This window comes from Thermobia domestica, chromosome 1 (assembly GCF_964235325.1).
Source record: "Thermobia domestica chromosome 1, izTheDome1.hap1.1, whole genome shotgun sequence".
Taxonomy (NCBI): domain Eukaryota; kingdom Metazoa; phylum Arthropoda; class Insecta; order Zygentoma; family Lepismatidae; genus Thermobia; species Thermobia domestica.
In genome coordinates, this window is record NC_137454.1 from 14,467,017 (window position 1) to 14,488,842 (window position 21,826).

Sequence of the window (21,826 nt, forward strand, 5' to 3'; positions counted from 1 at the left end):
ATTGAAGATAATCTGATAATGACTTAACACTTAGTATCCTTCCATTTTTTTTATTGAAGTATTATTTATCTAGTATGTATACAAAAATGAAAGTACTTATCTAGTATGTTTGTGATTTTGCACTGCTTGAACTACCTGATCGCTCTCGATCAAATTTTGAACACAGATGAGATTCGGGCCTGGAAGTGTTTTTATCATTTCACTTTGACAGTACAACATAGGGGAAGGGATTATATATATATAAAAATTTAATAACTCTTGAACCACCCGACCGATCTCGATAAAATTTTAAACACACATGAGGTTCGGGCCTGGAAGTGATTGTATCATTTTACTTTGACGGTACAACGTAGGGGATGGGAGATATATACAGGATGTTTCGAAACAACACCTACAACGTTTGGGAGGTGATTCCTGACACCAAAATAAGACGAAAAGTATGGACCAACCTGGGTGCACAAATGCTTCCTTTCGGAGTTATAGGGTGCCTAAAACATGAAAACATGAACTTTAAAGCTCCAAAACTATGGGACCTACCGTAGTCGGGTCAAGACTTCACTTAGGAACTAGTATGTGCCCTATCCAAAAATACATGTTTCAGAATCCTAAGGTACCTACGCAACATTTTTAAAGAGGCAGTTTGGCTACGGGCATATAATTCGCAGTACTCATGAACTATCTCTATAAAAATTCTTGCTGAAATATTGTAGGATTCTGAAACATGGATATTTGGATAGGGCACATAATAGTTCCTTAATAAAGTCTTGACCCGACCACGGTAGGTCCCATAGTATTGGAGCTATGGACCTCTAAATTTCATTTTTTCATGTTTTCGGCAGCCAGCCTGTAACTCCGAAAGGAAGCATTTGTGCACTTAGGTTGGTCTATACTTTTTGTCTTACCTTTGTGTCAGGAATCACCTCCCAAACGTTGTCGGTGTTGTTTTGAAACTTTGAATCTCCCTTTGTATATATATATATATATATATATATATATATATACCGGGTGCACCATTTATAATGTCCCACCATTATAACAGAGGAACCAAGAGAGGGAGAGAAGCGAAAGTTTGCAAAAAGCAACTATAGGAAGGGGGACATCTATCCATATATTGGGTAACATCACCAGGTGAACAGTGTTGCCAACCCAATATAAAGTTATAATTTTTTAAATGGAATGACCTAAATTTAATTTCATAATTCGAATCAGCAATGAAAACAAAGACGAAAGAGATGACACTCGCAAATCAGTGTTGCATACTTTTTGAGAAATAACGTTAAACATGTGTCAAATTTAAACGCCTTTAACACACACAAGGAATGAAGTAGTAACTATTTGTGCACATTAAATTAAATACCGGGAAGAACTCTTTAAGATGACTTCAAGTTTAGAAGGATGAGTTAAACAGTGTTGCCACAACAGAAGAGAGAAAAGTGGAGTTTGGAAATAGTGCAATAACTTGGAAAAGGCTCCTAGTACAGTATGGTGTAAAATTCATGGAGCAAATAAGTATGTCATAAGGAACATTGTCACGTTTATTTGAGATCGATAAGTAAAGTACTTACTGAGATATTCGGTACTTTGTAAAAGCTGAGAATTTTGTGCTGTACAAGATGGTAACGCTGTTTCAAAATTCCCTTTTTTCCCTCAGCGTTGGAGAAATCGTGAAGAAATGATTAAAATGAAATAAAACATTAATGAATGAACATACAATGAAATGAAACCCATTTGAGTTCTTGAAGGGACTAATCAAACGTAATGTTGTGGATATAAATTGTTTTTGAGTTAGTAATACGAATTCATATTTCAACAATATGGTACAAATACGTTTACGAGAGTTACCTAATAGCTACTTTCGTGCGGTGAATACACTTATTCTGTGCAACTTTAGGGGAGTAATATCGAAACAATTCAATATTATCTCTAAATATTACCGACTTACTACCATTTCTTTTTTAAACACGAATGAATGAAATAAATAAGAGTTTGTTGCAATTGAAGCAATACAAAAGATGGTTTGCAAGGACAATTTGTTTGGCCGTGTGGTAGCTAGTGGGTGTAACCAGGGCCGTGCCGCAGGGGGAGCGGGTCGACGACTCCGGAAGCCGAAGTAAGGGGGCGTAAAATTCGGGAGAAAAAGGAGAAAAGATACGAAAAATTGTTTGGAATGTATGTGTGGGGTCGCCGTCGTATACTCTCGCCCCGGGCGCTGATTTTTCACGGCACGGCCCTGGGTGTAACCAAGATAACCCTCACTTCCTTCGTTTGCTAACGCACGTCTACGAGGATCATTCGGAAGCAATGCTCAAAAAATTCTACATTCAAGAAATGCAAGAAGTCGTTATAACTGCTATTCCGATGATCACTAACAAAATGGTAAATATTGCTTTGCGCTGACGCATTCCATAACGGAATGGTCCCCCAAGTCTCTCGCAATACCCATTCCTTCACAAATCAAATTCCTTTGTATGGTATAGTTAGTACAGATGAACTCTCACTTAGAAACTTAAAATTTTAAAGTCATTGGCCTTAACTAGTACTTTTTTTATTTATTATTTTGTTACCATATTATAAATCTCTGCAAAGGTTAGATGTATGAGTTGTAACCTATATGCAGTGAAATTGGTCTTATTCTGGAAATAGATAATTATATTTACCATAAAGGTTTTTTTTTTTTTTTTTTTTTTTTTTTTTTTTTTTTTAACATTTCTACTTTGCCGCCAGCTTGTGAAACTGCACGTTATCTTCCGCAGTTGTCAGTTCATTTATTTAATATGTAGTTACAATTCATCGAATTAGTTTGAAACGCGCTACTGTCTGATATGAGTTTCAATAATACTTATCAGAGTTTCATACTTGTAGCGTTCCACTTGTAAACATAAAATACATCTTCTGTACACTTTGCACAACACCGGTGGAAAATTGGGTCAATGTTCCGTTAAGGAGGTCCAGTGTCTTTGACACCACTTCTTTCTATTGATTTTCGTTTGATTACATAATATAACGTTACATTAGGTTCTATTAGGTTAGGTTAAAGGGGTCCAGTGTAGTTTTGGACACCCTTAACGGAACATGGACCGAAAATAGTTTCTAATAGAACCATCTTTCATATGCACTCACTTATTTTATCCGTACTTGTAAGGATTTTACACTAGTAACCCTGCACTTGTAAACATAAAATACAGATGTGTTATTACTTTGTATTTAATTCTATCGCTTGCAGAAATTTGTTCTTTATAAATATATGTCTTTTCATGCGAAGTATTGAATTTTACTTGTAAATCTTTCAGAATTTGGTTTACCAAAAGTAAACCAGCTCCATATTTATTATAAATTCAAAGGTAAATAAGTCAACCAAAATACAAGTAGTAAGACTGACGTAATGTATTATACACGGGCTCACGCACAACAATTCGTGATATGTTTAACTTATGGAATATAGTGCTGACGGGGTTCAATAAAATTAGTTTTTTTTTTTCTTTCCTGTTGTTCTTGAACATAAAATATGAGTTAGGATAGGTAGGTTGGCTTTGGTTAGCTTAGCAAAGTATACAACTGGTAAACTCCTTCTATGATACTTCAGCAAACGTAAAAAATATGTGAATTGTGCATTAATATCACAAAAGTCATCTCTTACATACGCAGCAGCTGGGTAGTAATTAATGAATGTCTTAAAATGTTTTATACGGCTTTATTCTGCAGTGGATTGTGTTAGCGAAATCCAAAGTTTTTTTTTTTTTTTTTTTTTTTTTTTTTTGCGATACTTGGTATGCAATTATAATTATTATTTCATTACTTGCGTTCGTTTGCGATCTGCATATTTTATGAACATTATTACGAAATTAGACTGACATACTGTTATTTAGTGTGGCACATAAGACCGTTATTTGTTATGGTACCAATAGATTCTAATGTTTGCACTTAGTGTTTACATGTACCCTTACGTACAATGTTATGTCCTAGCAACTGTTCGGAATATTTTATGCAATGTATTGTACGACAGTCATTTCGAACTTCCGCACACTGAAAGTAAAGTTTTGGAAGTAAATAATTTATTGTAAAAATATCTTTACAGGCCTTCAATATAATCTCCATAGTTGTTTATGACAGTTTCCCAACATTTGGTAAATTCTGTATTCTGGATAAGGCACCTTCACATTTGAGAGGGGGCGCGGTGGGTCAGTGGTAGAGCGTTCACCTCCGGTGCTTGGGGTCCCTGGTTCGATCCCAGCTCGCGCCGTGTGGACTTTGTGGTGGACAAACACCGTGCTCGTGGGTTTTCTCGGGGTTCTCCTGTTTCCTCCCACTTTCTTCATTCTACCATTTCACTCATCTCTCATCACCGTCTCCTTTAGCCTAACCGGCATAACCGTGGGACGTAAAACTTAATGATTTAATTTTTTCCATTGTTGAGGTGTTTGATCACTCGGGTCACCTCACTGAAAGCTTTGTCAATTGAATCAAAACGTTTTCCATAGAGTGGTTCTTTCAATTTGGAAAACAAATCAAAGTCTGGTGGGCTCAAATCAGGACTATATTGAGAAGGGAAGTATTTTCCATTCATACTTGTCAAGTGTCACCCTTACTTGTAGAGCAGTATGCGGTCTTGCATTATCGTTCAAAATGAGGATGCCAGCTGCAAGCAAATCAGGATATCTTTCACGAATTTTCGTTCGCAGAACATTTTGCAGAAACAGCTTGTAGTATACGCTTGGTACAGACGTCCCCTGTGACACTCTATTCTAGCCATCTCTCCATTCGTATCATACGGGATCATCGTGAGTTTAACCTTTGATTGTTGCCGGTGGAATTTCTTCGGGCGTGAGAGTCTGAACTGTTTTATTGTAACGACTGAGATTTCAGTTCTAATTCAGACTGTGTGATGAAGAATTGCAACAGTCCTTCGTAAAAACTGATCTTCTTCTGTTTGATAACGTTGAAGGAATTCTTTAGCGATTCTTTTGCGACATGCTTTCTGCTCTTTACTCAGATCATGCGGAATCCATCTCATCTTCATCTTCAGCTTCTCAGTAATGATTCTGTAAACTGAAGTGACAGTCATTTTGGCCTCATATGCAATTTTCTTTCATGTTTTCGTCGATCCTCTCTCAAAATGTCATTCACAATAATCTCAAAGGTGTAGCCTATTGCAAGGGCGTCCGCAGTGCTTACACGACCTTCACGGAAACGAGCAGAGCATCGTAATACAGTGCTATCATCCACTATACTATTTCCACAAACGTCTCGCAAAGCATTGTAAATTTTAGTTGGTATCTTTCCACATAGAGTTTTGATTTTGATATAGGAACGCTTGTCATCATGTATAACCCAACCTCAGTCGGATTCACCACTGAATTTCTCACAACACAGCAACGCAAACGAGAAAACACAGAAACAACCGTGAAGCCCAAACTCTGACCCAAACTAACCTAAAAGTGAACTTAATCAAACCACTGAAACGGTCGTGCATGGGCTGTGTGCAATATTTTTGAAATGAACCTCGTACTTATACCTGGATTATCTCATTTTGTAATGATTTGCGTCAACACAAAGCGAAAATAAGCCTCTCCGTTTTACTTTCCGTACTGACGTGTTTATTTTCTAAGAACTCAGTCCCATGTTTGCTTTTCCTGAACTCCAAGAATGTGTCATATCACAATGGCTACGTAGCACAGGTTGTGCTCGTTTCTCGCCCTTGTCTTCTTTTACGCACATATACACTGTCGCTGACATGCGTCCTCCATATGGACACAAGCCCGTGTGAGTTTCAACTTCGTTCTGTTCAAATAGATGAAATGATAGTTTCCAGTCACCACCATGCAGAGGTTTGTACGTACTTTTCCGAGAAGAATCGCTTTCCAGACATATCATTTTGAGTATATCAGAAATCTGTATTCAATTATTGTGAAGCATTGTACAAAAAAAAAAAAAAAAAAAAGATTTTGATTGAATTATAATAGGAAAATTGTGTAAGTATTTCTTCTTAATGTTAAGCTGGGAGGGCACGGTGGCTCAGCGGAGAGCACTTACCTCTGGTGTGTGGGATCCCTGGTACGATTTCCGGTCCTAACATCATGTCCATGGGGTTGGTGGGTACTCTCGCTTTCTTTCACATTTTTATCCCACCAATTCTTCCATCATCAGTCACTTGCCTTAACCATTGTCCTCCTTAGCCTAAATGGCATAAACGTGGTACGTTATATAGAAAGTTAACCTGCGCTAAGGAATAAGGATGCCACGTATAATTTGCAGAAGAACTATGGAATATTCTTTATACAGTATGTTTACACTATTTTGTTTACAAGGATACCCACCTTTGCTAACGCGCCTGGTCCCTATAGACACCTTGAGTTCTACTAGTTTCGCCCTGCTCTGACTTGGTTAAATATTTCCTTACTTTTTGTGGCCATCCAATACAGGTCTGATCATTTTTTTACACTGTACTCGTTTACTCGCTAGCTCAATACGGAAAAAAATGAAATCTTTGAGTTTTACGTCCCACAGTTATGCCGGTTAGGCTAAAGGAGACGGTGATTATGAGAAATGAATGAAATGGTGGAATGAAGGAAGTGGGAGGAAACGGGAGAACCTCGAGAAAACCCATGCACACGGTGTTTGTCCACCACAAGGTTCACTTGGCGGGAGCAGGGTTTGAACCCGGGACTCCATGCACCAGAGGTGAACGCTCTACCACTGAGTCACCGCGGCCCCCGCTAGCTCAATACGGATCCAAACGTTCATGCACCCATCAGGTTCTTAGTTTCTTGACCGATCAGATACATTTCTTGATTTTAATGGCCACATAACACAGGTTGTTTGGTGTTTGTTCCACTATAGCTTTTATTGCATATTTCTACGTGCTGTATTTTTACCCATAACGTTTGAGTCCTCATAAGGGAATCGGGGTTACTGTTGTATCGCCGCACTAGTTTTAGGAAATTTATCGGGTAAATTGCAGAATTTATGTAAGTTTGTGAGGAAGAATGAATGAAAGTCAGGTAAGGGGAATAGTAAAAGTTAAGAAAGTGGTTGTATTTGCTGACTGTTTTTGATGTTGTAAGCGGCACTGTATGTGGATGCGGATGGACTATTTCGCGGAGAGGTACACTTGTTTTATTATACGGATCCATAGACTGTAAAATGCACAGAAAAATTTGGGCAAGTCTCTAATTTGCCCGTTTTATGTCGAGAACAGAACTCAACGAACCCCTGCGGGGCTTCTAACCCGTTCCTCCTCCTCCTACTACTACTTCTACTCCTATTTCTACAACTACTTATATTATGGATCCGTATAGTAAAACTACACGCCTAATAACGTAATAACACGTAACGTAATGTAATCCAACCAAATATAATCGAATGCAGTACATTTTGGTACTTTTTTCGATATTCAAATTAGTCCGGCGATACAGCAGTGATGCCGGGAATCGGCACCTATGAATCCATAAATGCAGCTCAGTTCTTAAAAACAATTTGTAAATTATTTGTAGACAATTTCGTGCTGAATGAAATACAAAATGAGTTGTGTATATTCCCCTAAAATTGAACAGTACGTGTAAATATTGGATGATTTGAATAAATTTGCAAGAATTTAACAGAACTTAGCCTAGGTATTTTCAATAAAATTTAAACTTTAATTTATGTCAACTATTAATATCTACGTTTTATTGTCTTTTCTAACTTATATTCAGGAGAAAGACATTAAATTAAAGTAATATATCTTTACGATGATCAAGAAACAATAATTCGTAGCATACATTACAGAATTAATGAAACAGAAAAAATATTGTTTGCTTTAAATCGGCATGTCACAGAATATAACTTATTTCACAGATTACTACTAAAATTTTTCCAACGCAGAGGGAAAAAAGGGAATTTTGAAACAGCGTTACCATCTTGTACAGCACAAAATTCTCAGCTTTTACAAAGTACCGAATATCTCGTTAAGTACTTCACTTATCGATCTCAAATAAACGTGACAATGCTCCTTTTGACATACTTATTTGCTCCGTGAATTTTAAACCATACTGTAATAGGAGCCTTTTCCAAGTTATTGCACTATTTCCAAACTCCACTTTTCTCTCTTCTGTTGTGGCAACACTGTTTAGCTGATCCTTCTAAACTTGAAGTCATCTTAAAGAGTTCTTCCCGGTATTTAATTTAATGTGGACAAATAGTTACTACTTCATTCCTTGCGTGTGTTAAAGGCGTTTAAATTTGACACATGTTTAACGTTATTTCTCAAAAAGTATGCAACACTGATTTGCGAGTGTCATCTCTTTCGTCTTTGTTTTCATTGCTGATTCGAATTATGAAATTAAATTTAGGTCATTCCATTTAAAAAATCATAACTTTATATTGGGTTGGCAACACTGTTCACCTGGTGATGTTACCCAATATATGGATAGATGTCCCCCTTCCTGTAGTTTCTTTGTGCAAACTTTCGCTTCTCTCTCTCTCTTAGTTCCTCTGTTATAATGGTGGGACATTATAAATGGTGCACTCGGTATATATATATAAATATATATATATATATATATATATATATATATATAGTGACCGTAAATGGCCTATAATAGTGCCACGGAGTCAAATTCAGCCCTATTCCCGGCGGGAGCTCATGTGGTTCGGATTCCACGTTAATCAGTAGGTCCACGTCTCATATAGCCTCGCTGCTGAAAGGGACGCTAAACTAAAATCAATCAATCAAATTCAGCCCTTTATCTCCTAAATGAAACGTATTCTCCCCGGGCGAAGAACGGGTATTCTGGTAGTTAAATGATATAAATGAAAGTTAAATCTCCAATTTGACGTCGCTCGGTTATATCCTTAAGATAGAGGAGACGGATAATTTAAGGTTGGTGTAAAGGGACTATCTTTGCCGGTAGATGTCACTACAATCTTCGTATCTTTCCCATGTATTTTTTACCTTTCACGAAAATTTACCATTTCTTTTACAAATTTCAACCTAGACACTTCAAATTTTTAGAGAAGGAACTTCATAACCTATCGAAGGTAACAATCCGTGTCGATTTTTTATTTGCACATTTCTTCATTTTTGAAACAGTTATATTGTTAAAGGTTTGGATATCCATTTCAACAATAAAACCATTTCAACAATGAAGAAAATTCTAAATAAAAAATCGGCACGGATTGTTGCCTTCGATAGGTTATGAAATTCCCTCTCTAAAAATTTGAAGTGTCTAGGTTGAAATTTGTAAAAGAAATGGTGAATTTTCGTGACAGGTAAAAAATACATGGGAAAGATACGAAGATTGTAGTGACATCTATCGGCAAAACTTGTCTCTTTAAACCAACCTTAATGCAAGTGAATAACTATGAAGGAGTTGGTGGAGCGAGAATGTTGGAGGAAATGGGAAAAGCCACGGACACGGTGTTGTCCACCACAAACGGATATGGTCTGGAATCAAAATACAGATTCTTTGCACCAGAGTTGAGCGCGCTCTATCACTAAGTCAACGTGCCACTTATTTAATACTAATTTCATTCACTATTTCATCTTTGGTAGTGTGGATTCATAACAAAATGATATGAACAAAGCAGCATGAAATTTTCTACACAAACATACTTGTATTACACAGGCCACATTATAATTAATGCACGTTATTCTGAAGACTCAGCATACTTTGTAAATCATTACGAAACCTTGTGAAATGGGGTTCTTCCAGCTATGATGATGTATGTAACAATTTTGCTATGCTTTTGGAGAGCAAGTGACTAGAACCAGTGTACAACGCAATCTGCAGTTTCATTATAAGTACATTTGTTTATGAACAGAGTCGTCTGTCAAGAGGGTGAATGTAACTTAAGCTACCCTTTCCTACTTATGCTACTACGGTTACACTGTTTGCATATTATCCATTTGCTCTGAGGTGAGAATTCAGCTTGTCCATTGCTAATTATGAGCAAAGGTTTGGACACTTCAAAAACTCTTTATTTGAATGACATGAAATATCAAACTGTTCCGAATAGTTATTATTAGTAGTTTTTGTAGCATAGTAAATGTGGTGTGGGGAACATTTTCAACGGGTGTAAAAAGGAAGCATAAAAAATGACTCAGGTAATCTTGACAGTTCTGTTGGTTTAATCTAATTTTTTTTACGTTCATGTTTCAAGGCAGGTGACCGTTCTTTAGCTGATGTGGTAGCTCATGAAATATCGCATAGCTGGACTGGGAACTTAGTTACGAACAGAAATTTCGAGCATTTCTGGCTGAACGAAGGCTTCACAATGTATGTCGAGCGGAAGATTTTAGGCAAAATGTATGGACGAGCTTATCGCCATTTTTCGGCCATTGAAGGCATCAAATCATTGGCTGACACGGTAAGTTTTCACTTTACCATTCACTTACGAAAGCACAATATTCGTTTTTTTTTTTTTTTCTTTCTTTCTTCTTTAATGAATAACTTGTATAACTATAAATAATGAGTTGTTTATCTTAAATAAAGGGTAAAAGATTGATTCTTTGTCTCTCAATTTCTTTCGTACTATGGCCAGTAGTATGGGGACACGATAGTGGTTAGCGTTGGATTCGTGTCCGCGTGGTCCCGGGTTCGATTCCCGGTCGGTGCTTCCCCAATTTTCGGCGTCCACCCAGCGTCGTGAGGCAAACTGGGAAGTCACGTAAATAAAAGACGTGACGGCCGGTAGGTCTAGAAAGCTCCAGATACGCTGGTTAGCAATAGGGCGACGCGACGCTCTAACCGCGTGTTTGGTGCTTGGCTGGATGTAGTTCCACCAGTCGCTAACAGATGGCGTGGAGCGGCTTAGGTCCACAAATCAGTCTGTTATGCTTTTTTTTTTTAATGGCCCGTAGCGTGGTTCAGTATAGGTGTGATAGAATAGAAAACGGTGGCTGTGCGAGTTGATTTTGGATAATGATCTGTTCACCCACCAGATGCTCCAGATTCAACCCCGATGTTGTTCGTCCTTCATAAATACGGTGCTGCATAAAAACGCATAATAAATAAACAAATAAAACTGTTAATGATGTAGGCGTTGGAGTGGGAGTAGGCAGAACAAGCATTTCTTGATCGCATGGTACCGTCATTCGCATCCTCGTTCCATTTTCTTCTTTCTGTGCTTTAATAACCGGACGATCAGCAGATGCTTGCTCTGTCTGTTCTATCGAGCGTCGTTCATTTGAACACTTAGTTCAGTCAGACGAAGGACATCGTTGAGTACTGGTTTCTGTATTTTTTTCTTGGTTTTTTTAAAGCCTAAACTTACAACACAAAGTCTACGTGGCATTAGCTAGAAACGAACCAAGGACCCTGGCGCAAATCCCAGGGGAATGAGTGGGACATGTCTCTGTCAATAATCCGATTTGAAATGTGTTTTTAGGGAGAAAAATGATGATTTTTGTCCCACTGCCTCTTCATTTACATCGCCTGATATATAATATACAAGTTCACTTCAGAAATCAGATTGATCTACCGTAATATGAGTCTTATCCTCCCCCAGCATAAGCCTCAAATCTACCCGCCCCAATGTTGAATACATATTTGCGCCGCTGACCAGGGATCACATGTAGCAGAAGCGAACGGTTTATCACTGAGTCATCCGTGGTCCTGCCCAGGATTTTTCTTCATATCAGTAGGTTAGTGTTACAGTGTTAGGACAGTTAGGTAACAGTGTTAGGATGATAATGTTAATACAGATCCCGGTTGATTTCCATCTTTTCGTTGTTAATGCATTCAGTGTTAAATTGTTTCAACTATATTGAAAGATTGCAATAAATAAATAAATAAATAAATAAATAAATAAGAACATAGCAGATCTTGTATTCATAGTGCATCACGTCTTTTATATGTGTATAATAAAATAGTTCATTACTACTATTTCTTTCAGATACGAAGTAGAGGCGCGGATGATCCTTTGACTTGTCTGACTCCGAACCTTACTGGAGTGGATCCAGATGATGCTTTCTCTGTAGCGCCATACGAAAAGGGTCATACGTTCTTATTTTATTTAGAAGAATTAGTAGGTGGAGAAGGTATATACTATTTCCCATCTCTGCTTCTCTTAAACATTTAAATCTCAGTTTTAACAAATAATTTCACTCAATAATTTCATCCATTGACTTTGTGAGCTGCTGGGCTGCATATTTTAAAGATGTTAAAAAGGTTAGGACTGAAAAACCAAACCACGTGGCGTCTGTGAGCCTAAGCCTTCTCCAGCGTCATCTGCTAGCAACTGGATGAACTACGTCTAGCTCAGCAGCGAGCACGTGGTTAGCACAGTTCAGTATTTCATATTTTGCTGGGGATGGGGGCATGATGCCTCACCGACTTAAAGAATTTCGCGGTTTTTTTACAATTACATTAATATACAATTGATTAAAAACCATTAGCTTCTCAAACTCAGGTAGAGCAATTTCCTCTCCTGCCTTCCCCAATGATGTCCTTTGCTTAGGACCATACAAATGAAAGTATTACTGTACCTGATTAACCCTGTAGAATCAGATTAAACAAATTACTTATTTTTCAGTTTTAGGTAGCAGTCGCCAATAATGTGCCCTCGAATTTTTTAAAAAATGTATTTCTACATTAATGAAGACCTTCGGTTTCACGAATATTTTAACGTAGTCCTTTATTGAGAGAAAACACTAAAATCGGCAGTAAGTTATTTAGATGTTAGAGATCAGTACACACTAGGGATGGACAAAACCGGTTTTTATAAAAACCAGTTTCTAGAAAAACCAAAACCCGAAAAAACGACAGTTCGGTTTTCTCCAAAACCAGTTCGGCTTTTCACCGAAACCGGTTTCGGTTTTCTCCAAAAACAGATTCGGCTTTTCACCGAACCGGTTTCGGTTTTCTTCAAAATCGGTTCGGTTTTCACCGAAACTAGTTTCGGGAAAAAACTTTTGGAAAACACATAAAACTATTTCTGTGGAAACGGATTCGGTTTCCGGAGAACAACGAAACACTATTCTGGTCAGAAATAGATCAAATGTTGGAAAAAAGCGGAACCTGTTTTGAAGAAAACCGAAACCGTATCCGATGAAAAATCGAACCGGTTTCGGAGAAAACCGGTCTTTGTGCCCACCACTTTTACTACTACACACACACACTTGCAAATTAGCGGTACCATTATGTAAACAATCTGAGATCTTAGTTTTTACGAGTGCCCCATACGATTTGCAATCTTTCACTTCACTTCAGTTGCTTTTTTTTTTTTTTTCTTGTCTTTTTTCTCTTTAACCGTGCATCAATTTATACAAATCTCATTTTTCAGTTTTTCACCGACGTATATGTTCGACATCATGGAAAAATTAATCATAAGATGAGGTAGAGTGCTTACTTCTGGTGCGTGGGGTCCCTAGTTCCACCCCTGCCAAGTAAGTTTGTGGTGGACAATATTGTGTTCATGAGTTATCCCGGGGTACTTCAGTTTCTTTCCACATTCCCATTCCACCAATTCTTCTATCATCATTCACTTGCCTTAGTCACCGTCATTCTTAGTCTAATAGGCATAATCGTGGGACGTGAAACTGAAAGATTTCATTTTTATTTCATAAGAAGAGGTGCACATTACAGTAAGAATTCATTAAGAAACTGTTTATATACAAATTGCCTCTTCTTGTATGGAAACCGCTTAGCATAGGCGAATTTGGCGCGGGAGGCCCGAGCTTGATTCAACCCAATGGAAAAAAAAAAAAGTTAACTGGTCATTTGCTCTTGCTCGGTTGAGGGTGGAATGTGTACGACTGAAGAAACATCTCAACCTTCTGTGTATAAATAAATATTGAAATGTCTAAATTCATAGTCAAGTCATCTTCCATTAACAAATGTGTTTGTTGGCTATATAGTGTTTAAAATGTTACTAATTCTTTTCTTTTTTTTTTTCCGTCGTAGATGTGTTTGAGGGCTTCTTGAAGTCGTACCTTGACAAATTCAAATACAAATCTTTGGATACAAACGACTTCAAAACCTACTTGCTCAATTATTTTCCTGATCACTCAGGATTAAAGTCTTTGGATTGGGATAAGTGGTTGCTTACGCCTGGAATGCCCCCAGAAATACCCAAGTAAGTAAGTAAGTAAGGGACAAAGTTTTGCTTCATCACATGACTTAACAAAGAACATAATTCGTCTTACAAGGTACATTCGTAAAGTCTCCCCTTTGGAATTCGTGTAAAACAGACTTAAATGCAAAATTCTCTGCGACCCAATATGTATTGTACTAATTTCAGCAGCCCATACCGGTAATTTGCATATTCATAAGCCTTCATATATCTCGAATTCAATCATAAACTAATATAACGCTTGGACACAAAATTTATTTTCATTTCTTTAGATGTAACTGGACATGAATGTGGGCATATGCAAAAAAAAAAAAAAAAAAAAAAAAAAAAAAAAAAAGAAGAAGATCAGATACTGCTTCTCTGGCATATGTCACACACCCTGTCCGCCATATTGGATTCAACTTCCGGTTTATCAAATGGGTATAAGTGCAGGTGATACATCAAATTCATGTATAATTTTCTCGGAAATTCACTATGTATGAGTTTTATGTCGTGTGTGTATCTGTGCAAACGTATCTTGTACCGTTTGCAAGGTATTAAGTCTTAAATGTAGGTATTAATTCACTTCTCGGATAGTGAATCAAATAGAAAGTTGTGCAGGCCCCAGTTGGTATTGTGCAAATTGCTGCAACCCATACAGGGGAATATACATGTTTATGAAATTTCATGAACCAATCCTGTAAGCATAAATATGCACGACAGTAAGCACACTGGATGAATATCTAAAATGTCTAACGTAAATCCAGATACAACCAGATTTTGGTGCAAACCAACCATTTTCGTATTGACTTTGTCTGTATGTATGTACATCCAGAGAATATTTCGTCAACGATAAATCACGTAGAAGGTTACGTATACACACGGGATACACTGCACAACGCAACTTTCTGCCCTGCCCTGCACAACTTTCTATTTGGTTTAATATTCATGAAGTGCTTGATATTTAACATGTAATACCTTGCAAACGGTACAAGATATCGTAAAACTCACTACACCAGTGAATTTCTGAGAATATTGGACATATATTTGATGTATAACTTGCACCTATTGTCATTTGAAAAACCGAAAGTTAAATCCAATATGCCAGATCTAGGATGGCGGACGGGATATGTAACGTGTGTCAGAGAAGCAGTACTTGAGCCAAATTGTTTTGCATGCGCCCGCATTCATGTCCAGTTACATCTAAATAAATTAAACGCAATTTTGTGCCTGAGCGTTATAATTGTTTATGATTGAATTCCGGATATACGAAAGCCCATAAATATGCAAAGTACCGGTATGGGCCGCTAAAATTAGTACAGTACACATTGGGCCGCGGGAAACTTTGTATTTAAATCAATTTTGCATGAGTCCCGAGCGACACTTAACGAATGTACGTTATTAGATGATGATATGTCAACAATATGTAATTAATGAACACAGTTTTAGTAACTGAAGTATATAAGTTTGCTACTGTACAACTAATATCCTTAAAAAAGCATAAAATGAACACTTCTTAAATAAGCATAAACTGCTTTTCCACGTTCCCTTATTTTTGATTTTTTGTTCTTCTCGAAATTTTAATGCACTCTGGTATGTTAATTGAATTGCACTCGTCCTCAACTCTTTTATCTGTTGTTTCTCTTTAAAATTCTTCAGTTTTAAAAGTCCTGATAAACGCTAAAGCCTTTATGTAAGCTTTTAAAAGTGATCAAATTAATTAATTTAATTTAAACTAAACTTGATTGTATATTCACATTTTCTCATACTTTTGTGTAACATTCACCGTATGAATTTTGGTGCAATAATTGTTAGACTGATTAAGTTGCAATATGATTTCCAAAAATTTTTTAAAGATAACATGAGTACTAGAGTACTAATATTCCTACATGTTTTAGTTTTAATTAAGTTTCGTGAACCCAAAGTCAATAGAACCATTTGTTAATTGATTATTGCAAAATCAATAGAATTGTGTGTGTGTATAAACGTTGGCGTAAAAATAACTGGTCGATTACCTTAGTGCACTCGTAAGATAATTATTGCTGGCCAAAAACTCGAATTAGATAATCCGCTTACTCACCCGACTTATCTTCCTCTAATTTCTAGCTGTTTCCAAAATTACAGAGAGCTCTTAAAAGGACGAACATCTAACATCGTTGAGCGAGACGCCTATTAAACGACTAAAATTGCGTATGTCGTTCAGAAACAACAACAAGCTAAACTAGGGTGATTAAGCCGGTAGCCCTTAAGGAAATTTTGATTTTTTTTTTTTTTTCGCTTGCGTTTTAACGTTACAGTGGTAGTTTTTATTCAGCTTTTTTGTTCTGTTTCAATGCAAGCACAGCTTTCATTCATTAAGGGAAGTAGTAAGAAAATATGAACATTTTTCATTGGTAAGAGCAGTTTTGCTAGTAGTGGTCACTTTATTCTAGTTGTGGTCACTTTTATATTCAGTAGTGGTCACACATTTTAGGTGACACTTATAGGTTACTGTGTTTATTCATATTACATTTTCTTGGTAAAATTAAATTTATATTGAAATGATCACTACTCTAGTGTTATCAAAGTAATATTGTAACTTAAGTAATATTTAATTAGCTACAATATTCAATAAAAATAACGAATTGCATAAACATATGAAAGGAAACTGTAATATGATTACATTTTAAGTAAAGTATTACATTTATAAAAGAAAAATATGTAAACCTATAGTGAAGCTGTGCTTATGTCCTTGCCATTCATACATAAAGGTCCAATCTGGCAAAAAAAAAAAAAAAAAAAAAAAAAAAAAAAAAAAAAAATTAAGGGTCTTCCATACAACGAAATTAAACTATCACTAATTTTAGAGTTTTTCTGTAATATCTTTGAAACAAACAAAATAATTGTACGAGTGGAAACGCGGTGCGGTATAGAATATTATTTTGTATGTGATATTGTTGTCTTATCTCCCTATCTGCGCTATCGCTCTGAAGCTCTTTATAGATTTGGCATTTAATTCCCGGCTGTATAAATATCTGTACAGCAATATCAGATAGGTAAGTCATGATAACGGTATGGCATGTAAAATAGTAATGTCTAGTGTACTGCGGTTTTGCTTTTCGATTATTTGGAGTTATTACCGAAAAACTGTAAAATTCGCTGTAGAATCTAGTTTATTTTCACTCTTTGGAAGACTCTTTATGCCAAATGTACGATAGGAAGCAACCTTATTCTACATTGTCTGAACAGAGATCACTTCAGTTTTCATTTTGGTTATTTTATCTCACACAAAATGTTTCTTTCGTTGTCAGAATCGGATTCAGTCATTTTATGAAGATAGAAAAATCCAAAATCTTCACGTTTCCTGGATACACAACTAACATGAAAACACCTTTTACATTTAGCACACTGCACCCATCTCGGCGTATTTCCGGCGTGGACGTGCTGAGATATTACATTACTTTTATGACATTCACGTCCTTGATATTTATTTTCGTATCAATTTCACAAGTTGTTTGTGCCTCACGTGAACTGTTTCAATTCTTAGACTTCGATTTTGCTTCATCTTGTTTTTTACATAAGAAGTCACTGTGCTGGTTTGAACTTACTACAGCAGGGACTCGAAGTTTCCTCTTTTTGGAATTTTGTGTCTTCTCTGGAGTTTTTTGGCCATAACAAATTTCTTTTGAGTAGACTAGACACACAGTTTTCCCATTTTGAATTTACTGTGGACCTGCATTGCTTATGACAGGGTGAGAGGCAGTGATTGTTGAAGGAGACACATGGCTTTTTGATTGATATCCTTCATCAAACTTACGAGATAAATCGTTGTGGGTAGGTTGTGTATCTTGAGTAGGATCGCGGAGCAGTTACACAGGCTCCGTAGACATCGTGTGCATATCCTCTATTATTTGCTCTGAACGGAATTTCTCCCACACATAAAATCAATCATGAAATCTTCCATCCCCATGCTAAGTGTCACCTACTTCCTTGAAACTTCGTTGACGTTTGCTCGTCAATTTTGGATTCTAGGTAATCTAAATGATTTTAGGAGCAAACCGTATCAACAGATTCAGTCATCGTTGTACATAATAATTACTTTTTACACTGCATTTCTTGAAAAATATTTAAAAAGAACATATTGATTAGAAGTACGTTAGAAGAACCGTTACTAAATAAGTATTTTTATTATGGGTGGGCAAAAGCGGTTTTTATAAAAACCGGAAACCGGTTTCTAAAACACCGAAAACAGACAGTTCGGTTTTCTCCAAAACCGGTTTTAGTTTTCTCCAAAAACCTATTCGGTTTTTGCCGAAACTGGTTTCGGTGAAAACTTTTGGAAAACAAATAAAACTATTTCTGTGGAAACGAAATCGGTTTTCAGAGAATAAGGAAACACTATTCTGGTCAGAAATACAACCAAGTTTGGAATAAACCGGAACCGGTTTTGAAGGAAACCGAAACCGCATCTGGTGAAAAAACCGAACCGGTTTTGGAAAAATAGTTTTTGGAAAATTTTCAAAAACCGAAAACTTCCGGTTTTGAAGGAAACCGGATCCGGTGAAAAACCGAACCGATTTTGCAAGAAACCGAAACCAGTTTTTTGAAAATTTTCAAAAGCGAAAACCGAAAAATCTGTTTTTGTGCCCACCACTAAGTTTTATTCTGGTTATTTCTATACCCACTACTGAAATTGTGCTTTAAGTTGTGGTCACCCAGTGTGACCGTTACTAAAAAAGTAGTCATTTTTATATTTTGGTAGTGGTCACCCCTACAATTCACGTCTGCAACATGTAATAGTAAAAAGTAAAATATTTTTGAAATAACTGATCATTACTGAATTCTTACATATGAAAAAAGATTCACAATATTTATAAAATAAACTAGACATAGTGGAATAAATCGAACGGTTTGCTTACCTTCAAAATTTAGAAATTGGAAAAATTCTCCACATACACATAAAAACCTCTTCTAGACTCGTACTCCAACTAAAAGAGCTATCCATTAGGGGTGCAGTGTACAGAAAGGGTAATGGCAGGGTGTCTATCGGTCACGAAAAAATCACGAAACCAGAAAACGATCACGAAAGTCACGAAATTTAGCTTTTTGGTCACGATTTTTTTAACTGTATAAATGTAAGTACAGATTGGAAAATTTTGTTTTATAAAACGTCAAAATTCCCCACCAAAAATGTCTATGATCGGCTTTAGATGCTACCAAATCGCTAGCAAAGTACGTTTCTATCGCATGGATGAAAATTCGGCCTAATTTGCACCCAAATTCGCTCTTAAGAATGTTAGGAAATTGTGAGATATGGTAAAGAAAAGGTCACGAAATTTCATTTTGGAATTTTAGTAGACACCCTGAATGGTCATTACAGTAAAAATGAAAAGCTAAAGCCTATTGGCTATACGAGTCTGCACTTCAAATTTATTGTCCTAGGTGACCACTACTGAAAGGGTGACCACTACCGGCCCAGTCACCCTAGTTTCAGTTTTTCGAAAATCTGATTTTCAGAAACAGAAGGAGTCAGAGGTCAGTTATTTATGGTGGGCAATAATGGAACATTTCGTTAGAAAAGTTTCAAACCTAATCAGAATATCCAGAAGAACCCATCGTCTTGTATAGCAATTAGATTTCTGGACTCTCGGCATCTATGGCCATGTTAGCCCATCACGGATAAAGGATGACGTCTCTGGGAGATCACACTGCCCGGGGAATTGGGAAAGGAAGGAAGCGACCTGGGAGCATTATGTGTGGTACCATCCCGACATTTGCCTGCTGTGAATGAGGAAAACCTCGTGCAGGATAGTTGGCCTGAAAAAGCATTTATACTTTTTCGACCGAGTGTCCCCACCGTGTATTGAACCCGGAACCGCTCGCACCAAAGGCGAGAGGTTAGCAACTACGCTACACGGGGCCACTACCCATCATCTTTTGTTTCTGCTTTTTATTTTTTCATTTTATTTATTTATTTATTTATTTATTTATTTATAACACTGTTTTCCTTCTCCTTTGTCTTAGGTATGATACATCCCTGGTGGATGCATGCACTGACTTATGCTCAAAGTGGATCAGTTGGCCAGAAACAGAGAGCTGTCCATTTAAAGCAGAAGATATTTCAAGTCTTAAGTCTCAACAAATTAAGATGTTTCTGGCACAATTGTTCGAAGAGCAGCCACTCTCACTGACGAAGATTCAAACGCTAGATAGAATCTACAACTTTAGTGCTTGCACAAATAGTGAGATTAAATGTCTGTAAGTATATCTACGTTTTTAATTCTAGTTAATAATACATTAATTTGGAATCGCTTTGAAAGTTGATTGCTTCCACCAAATAAAATGAACTATTGTTATCCTATGTAATCTCCCTATTTTTTTATTATAATTATTTTGTTTTATTTATTGGTAAGTTACATGTTACAAATTGAGAAGTTCTTTGCACTATGGCTCTTAACTTTTCATCGTGGCTTCGGAACTATCCATGCTTTATTACTATTCATCAATTATATTTCCTTCCCCTTCCTCATTTTCCTTCCGCCATACTTTACGAAATCCCTTAAAACCCAACTTCTTCGTAAACAATTTCCTAACCTGTTTATTTTCTCTTTTTAATTACTCCACCTTTGTTTTCTTTTCCTCTAATATTCCAAACATATGCTCGTTGGTTATTCATTCGAATCAGCTTTAGCTCTTCTCCGCAGTCACATTTCGAAAAGTTCGACCTGTTTCCTTAATGGCCAACTTTCAGATCTGTATATATATTTGTGTAGGCTGGTATTTGTAAAAGTCGATTCCTTTTGCGCTGAACCAAGGAAATATTGAAATAACTTTTGGATATTGTTTCATCTTTGGTACTGACTTCAAACGTGAAATACATGTTGTCAACCTGCATGGTTTTTCAGTATTTGTGCTGTTATATTTCGTGTTCGAAAGGAGGGAACACTTTCCAATTAATATATCTAGTAAATACATAATAAGTGTGACTTGCGTAGATTATGAATACATTGTACCTTTGTTCTCATACGAGGGTTGATCAGAAAGTAAGGTTACAAAGCCTACAGTGAAACGTGTGTATATATATTATTTCATACAACCAATACAGCCAACAGATAGTACGTGCCGTATCATAGGATGAGTTTGAAGATTCCCTACTGGAAAAATCCTGTCCTTGCGTGTTCAGCCGCATTGTCACGAAGAGTATCATCTCCTCATTTGAATGTGACGATCGCTTCCAAACGACATTCCCAAGTCTGCCATCAGAAGCCATAACGTGGTCCAACTGTTTGTCCTGAATCAGCTCCTCCACGCGAGCTGTGTTCAAATCTGTTGATGCCGTGCTGGATCGTCCACTGCGCTCCTCGTCGGTGACGTTTTCTCTACCAGCCGCAAACTTTCGACACCATTCTGCGATATGCTGACGAGACATTACAATCTCTTCGTAAACCTCTGTCAGCTGCCAGTGAATTTCAGCCGTGGTTACATGTTTCGCCCACAGAAATCGAATAACTAAGCGGATTTTATAACCGTCACCAGGTTATAGAAGTATTTTTTGTGGACGCTCTGTATATTTTGGAAACATATTTTTCGATTTATACCTTATTCTGCGACGCAAATGAGTTCTCTTTTTAGTTGGAATTGCTTCTTTCCGACACAATTGAACAAAGAAGTCTTTATCGCCTATTCATATATATATATATATATATATATATATATATATATATATATATATATATATATATATATATATATATTTAAAACGTTGCTTTGTGATGAGAACATTTCAGTGAGCAACGAAGCTTCTCAGTGTTTCTCCCTG

General features: G+C 36.8%; 1 protein-coding gene across 2 annotated transcripts in view; it reads left to right on the forward strand.

The window, feature by feature from the left end:
- LOC145683339 (leukotriene A-4 hydrolase) overlaps positions 1–21,826 on the forward strand; it is a 56,854-nt gene that overhangs the window by 31,475 nt on the left and 3,553 nt on the right. For both annotated transcript variants that reach the window (XM_081754689.1, XM_081754685.1), the window contains exons 8-11: positions 10,138–10,344; positions 11,872–12,016; positions 13,881–14,052; positions 20,032–20,265. In XM_081754689.1, coding sequence (XP_081610815.1) covers positions 10,138–10,344; positions 11,872–12,016; positions 13,881–14,052; positions 20,032–20,265 — 758 coding nt within the window. The remainder of the gene's footprint in view (positions 1–10,137; positions 10,345–11,871; positions 12,017–13,880; positions 14,053–20,031; positions 20,266–21,826) is intronic.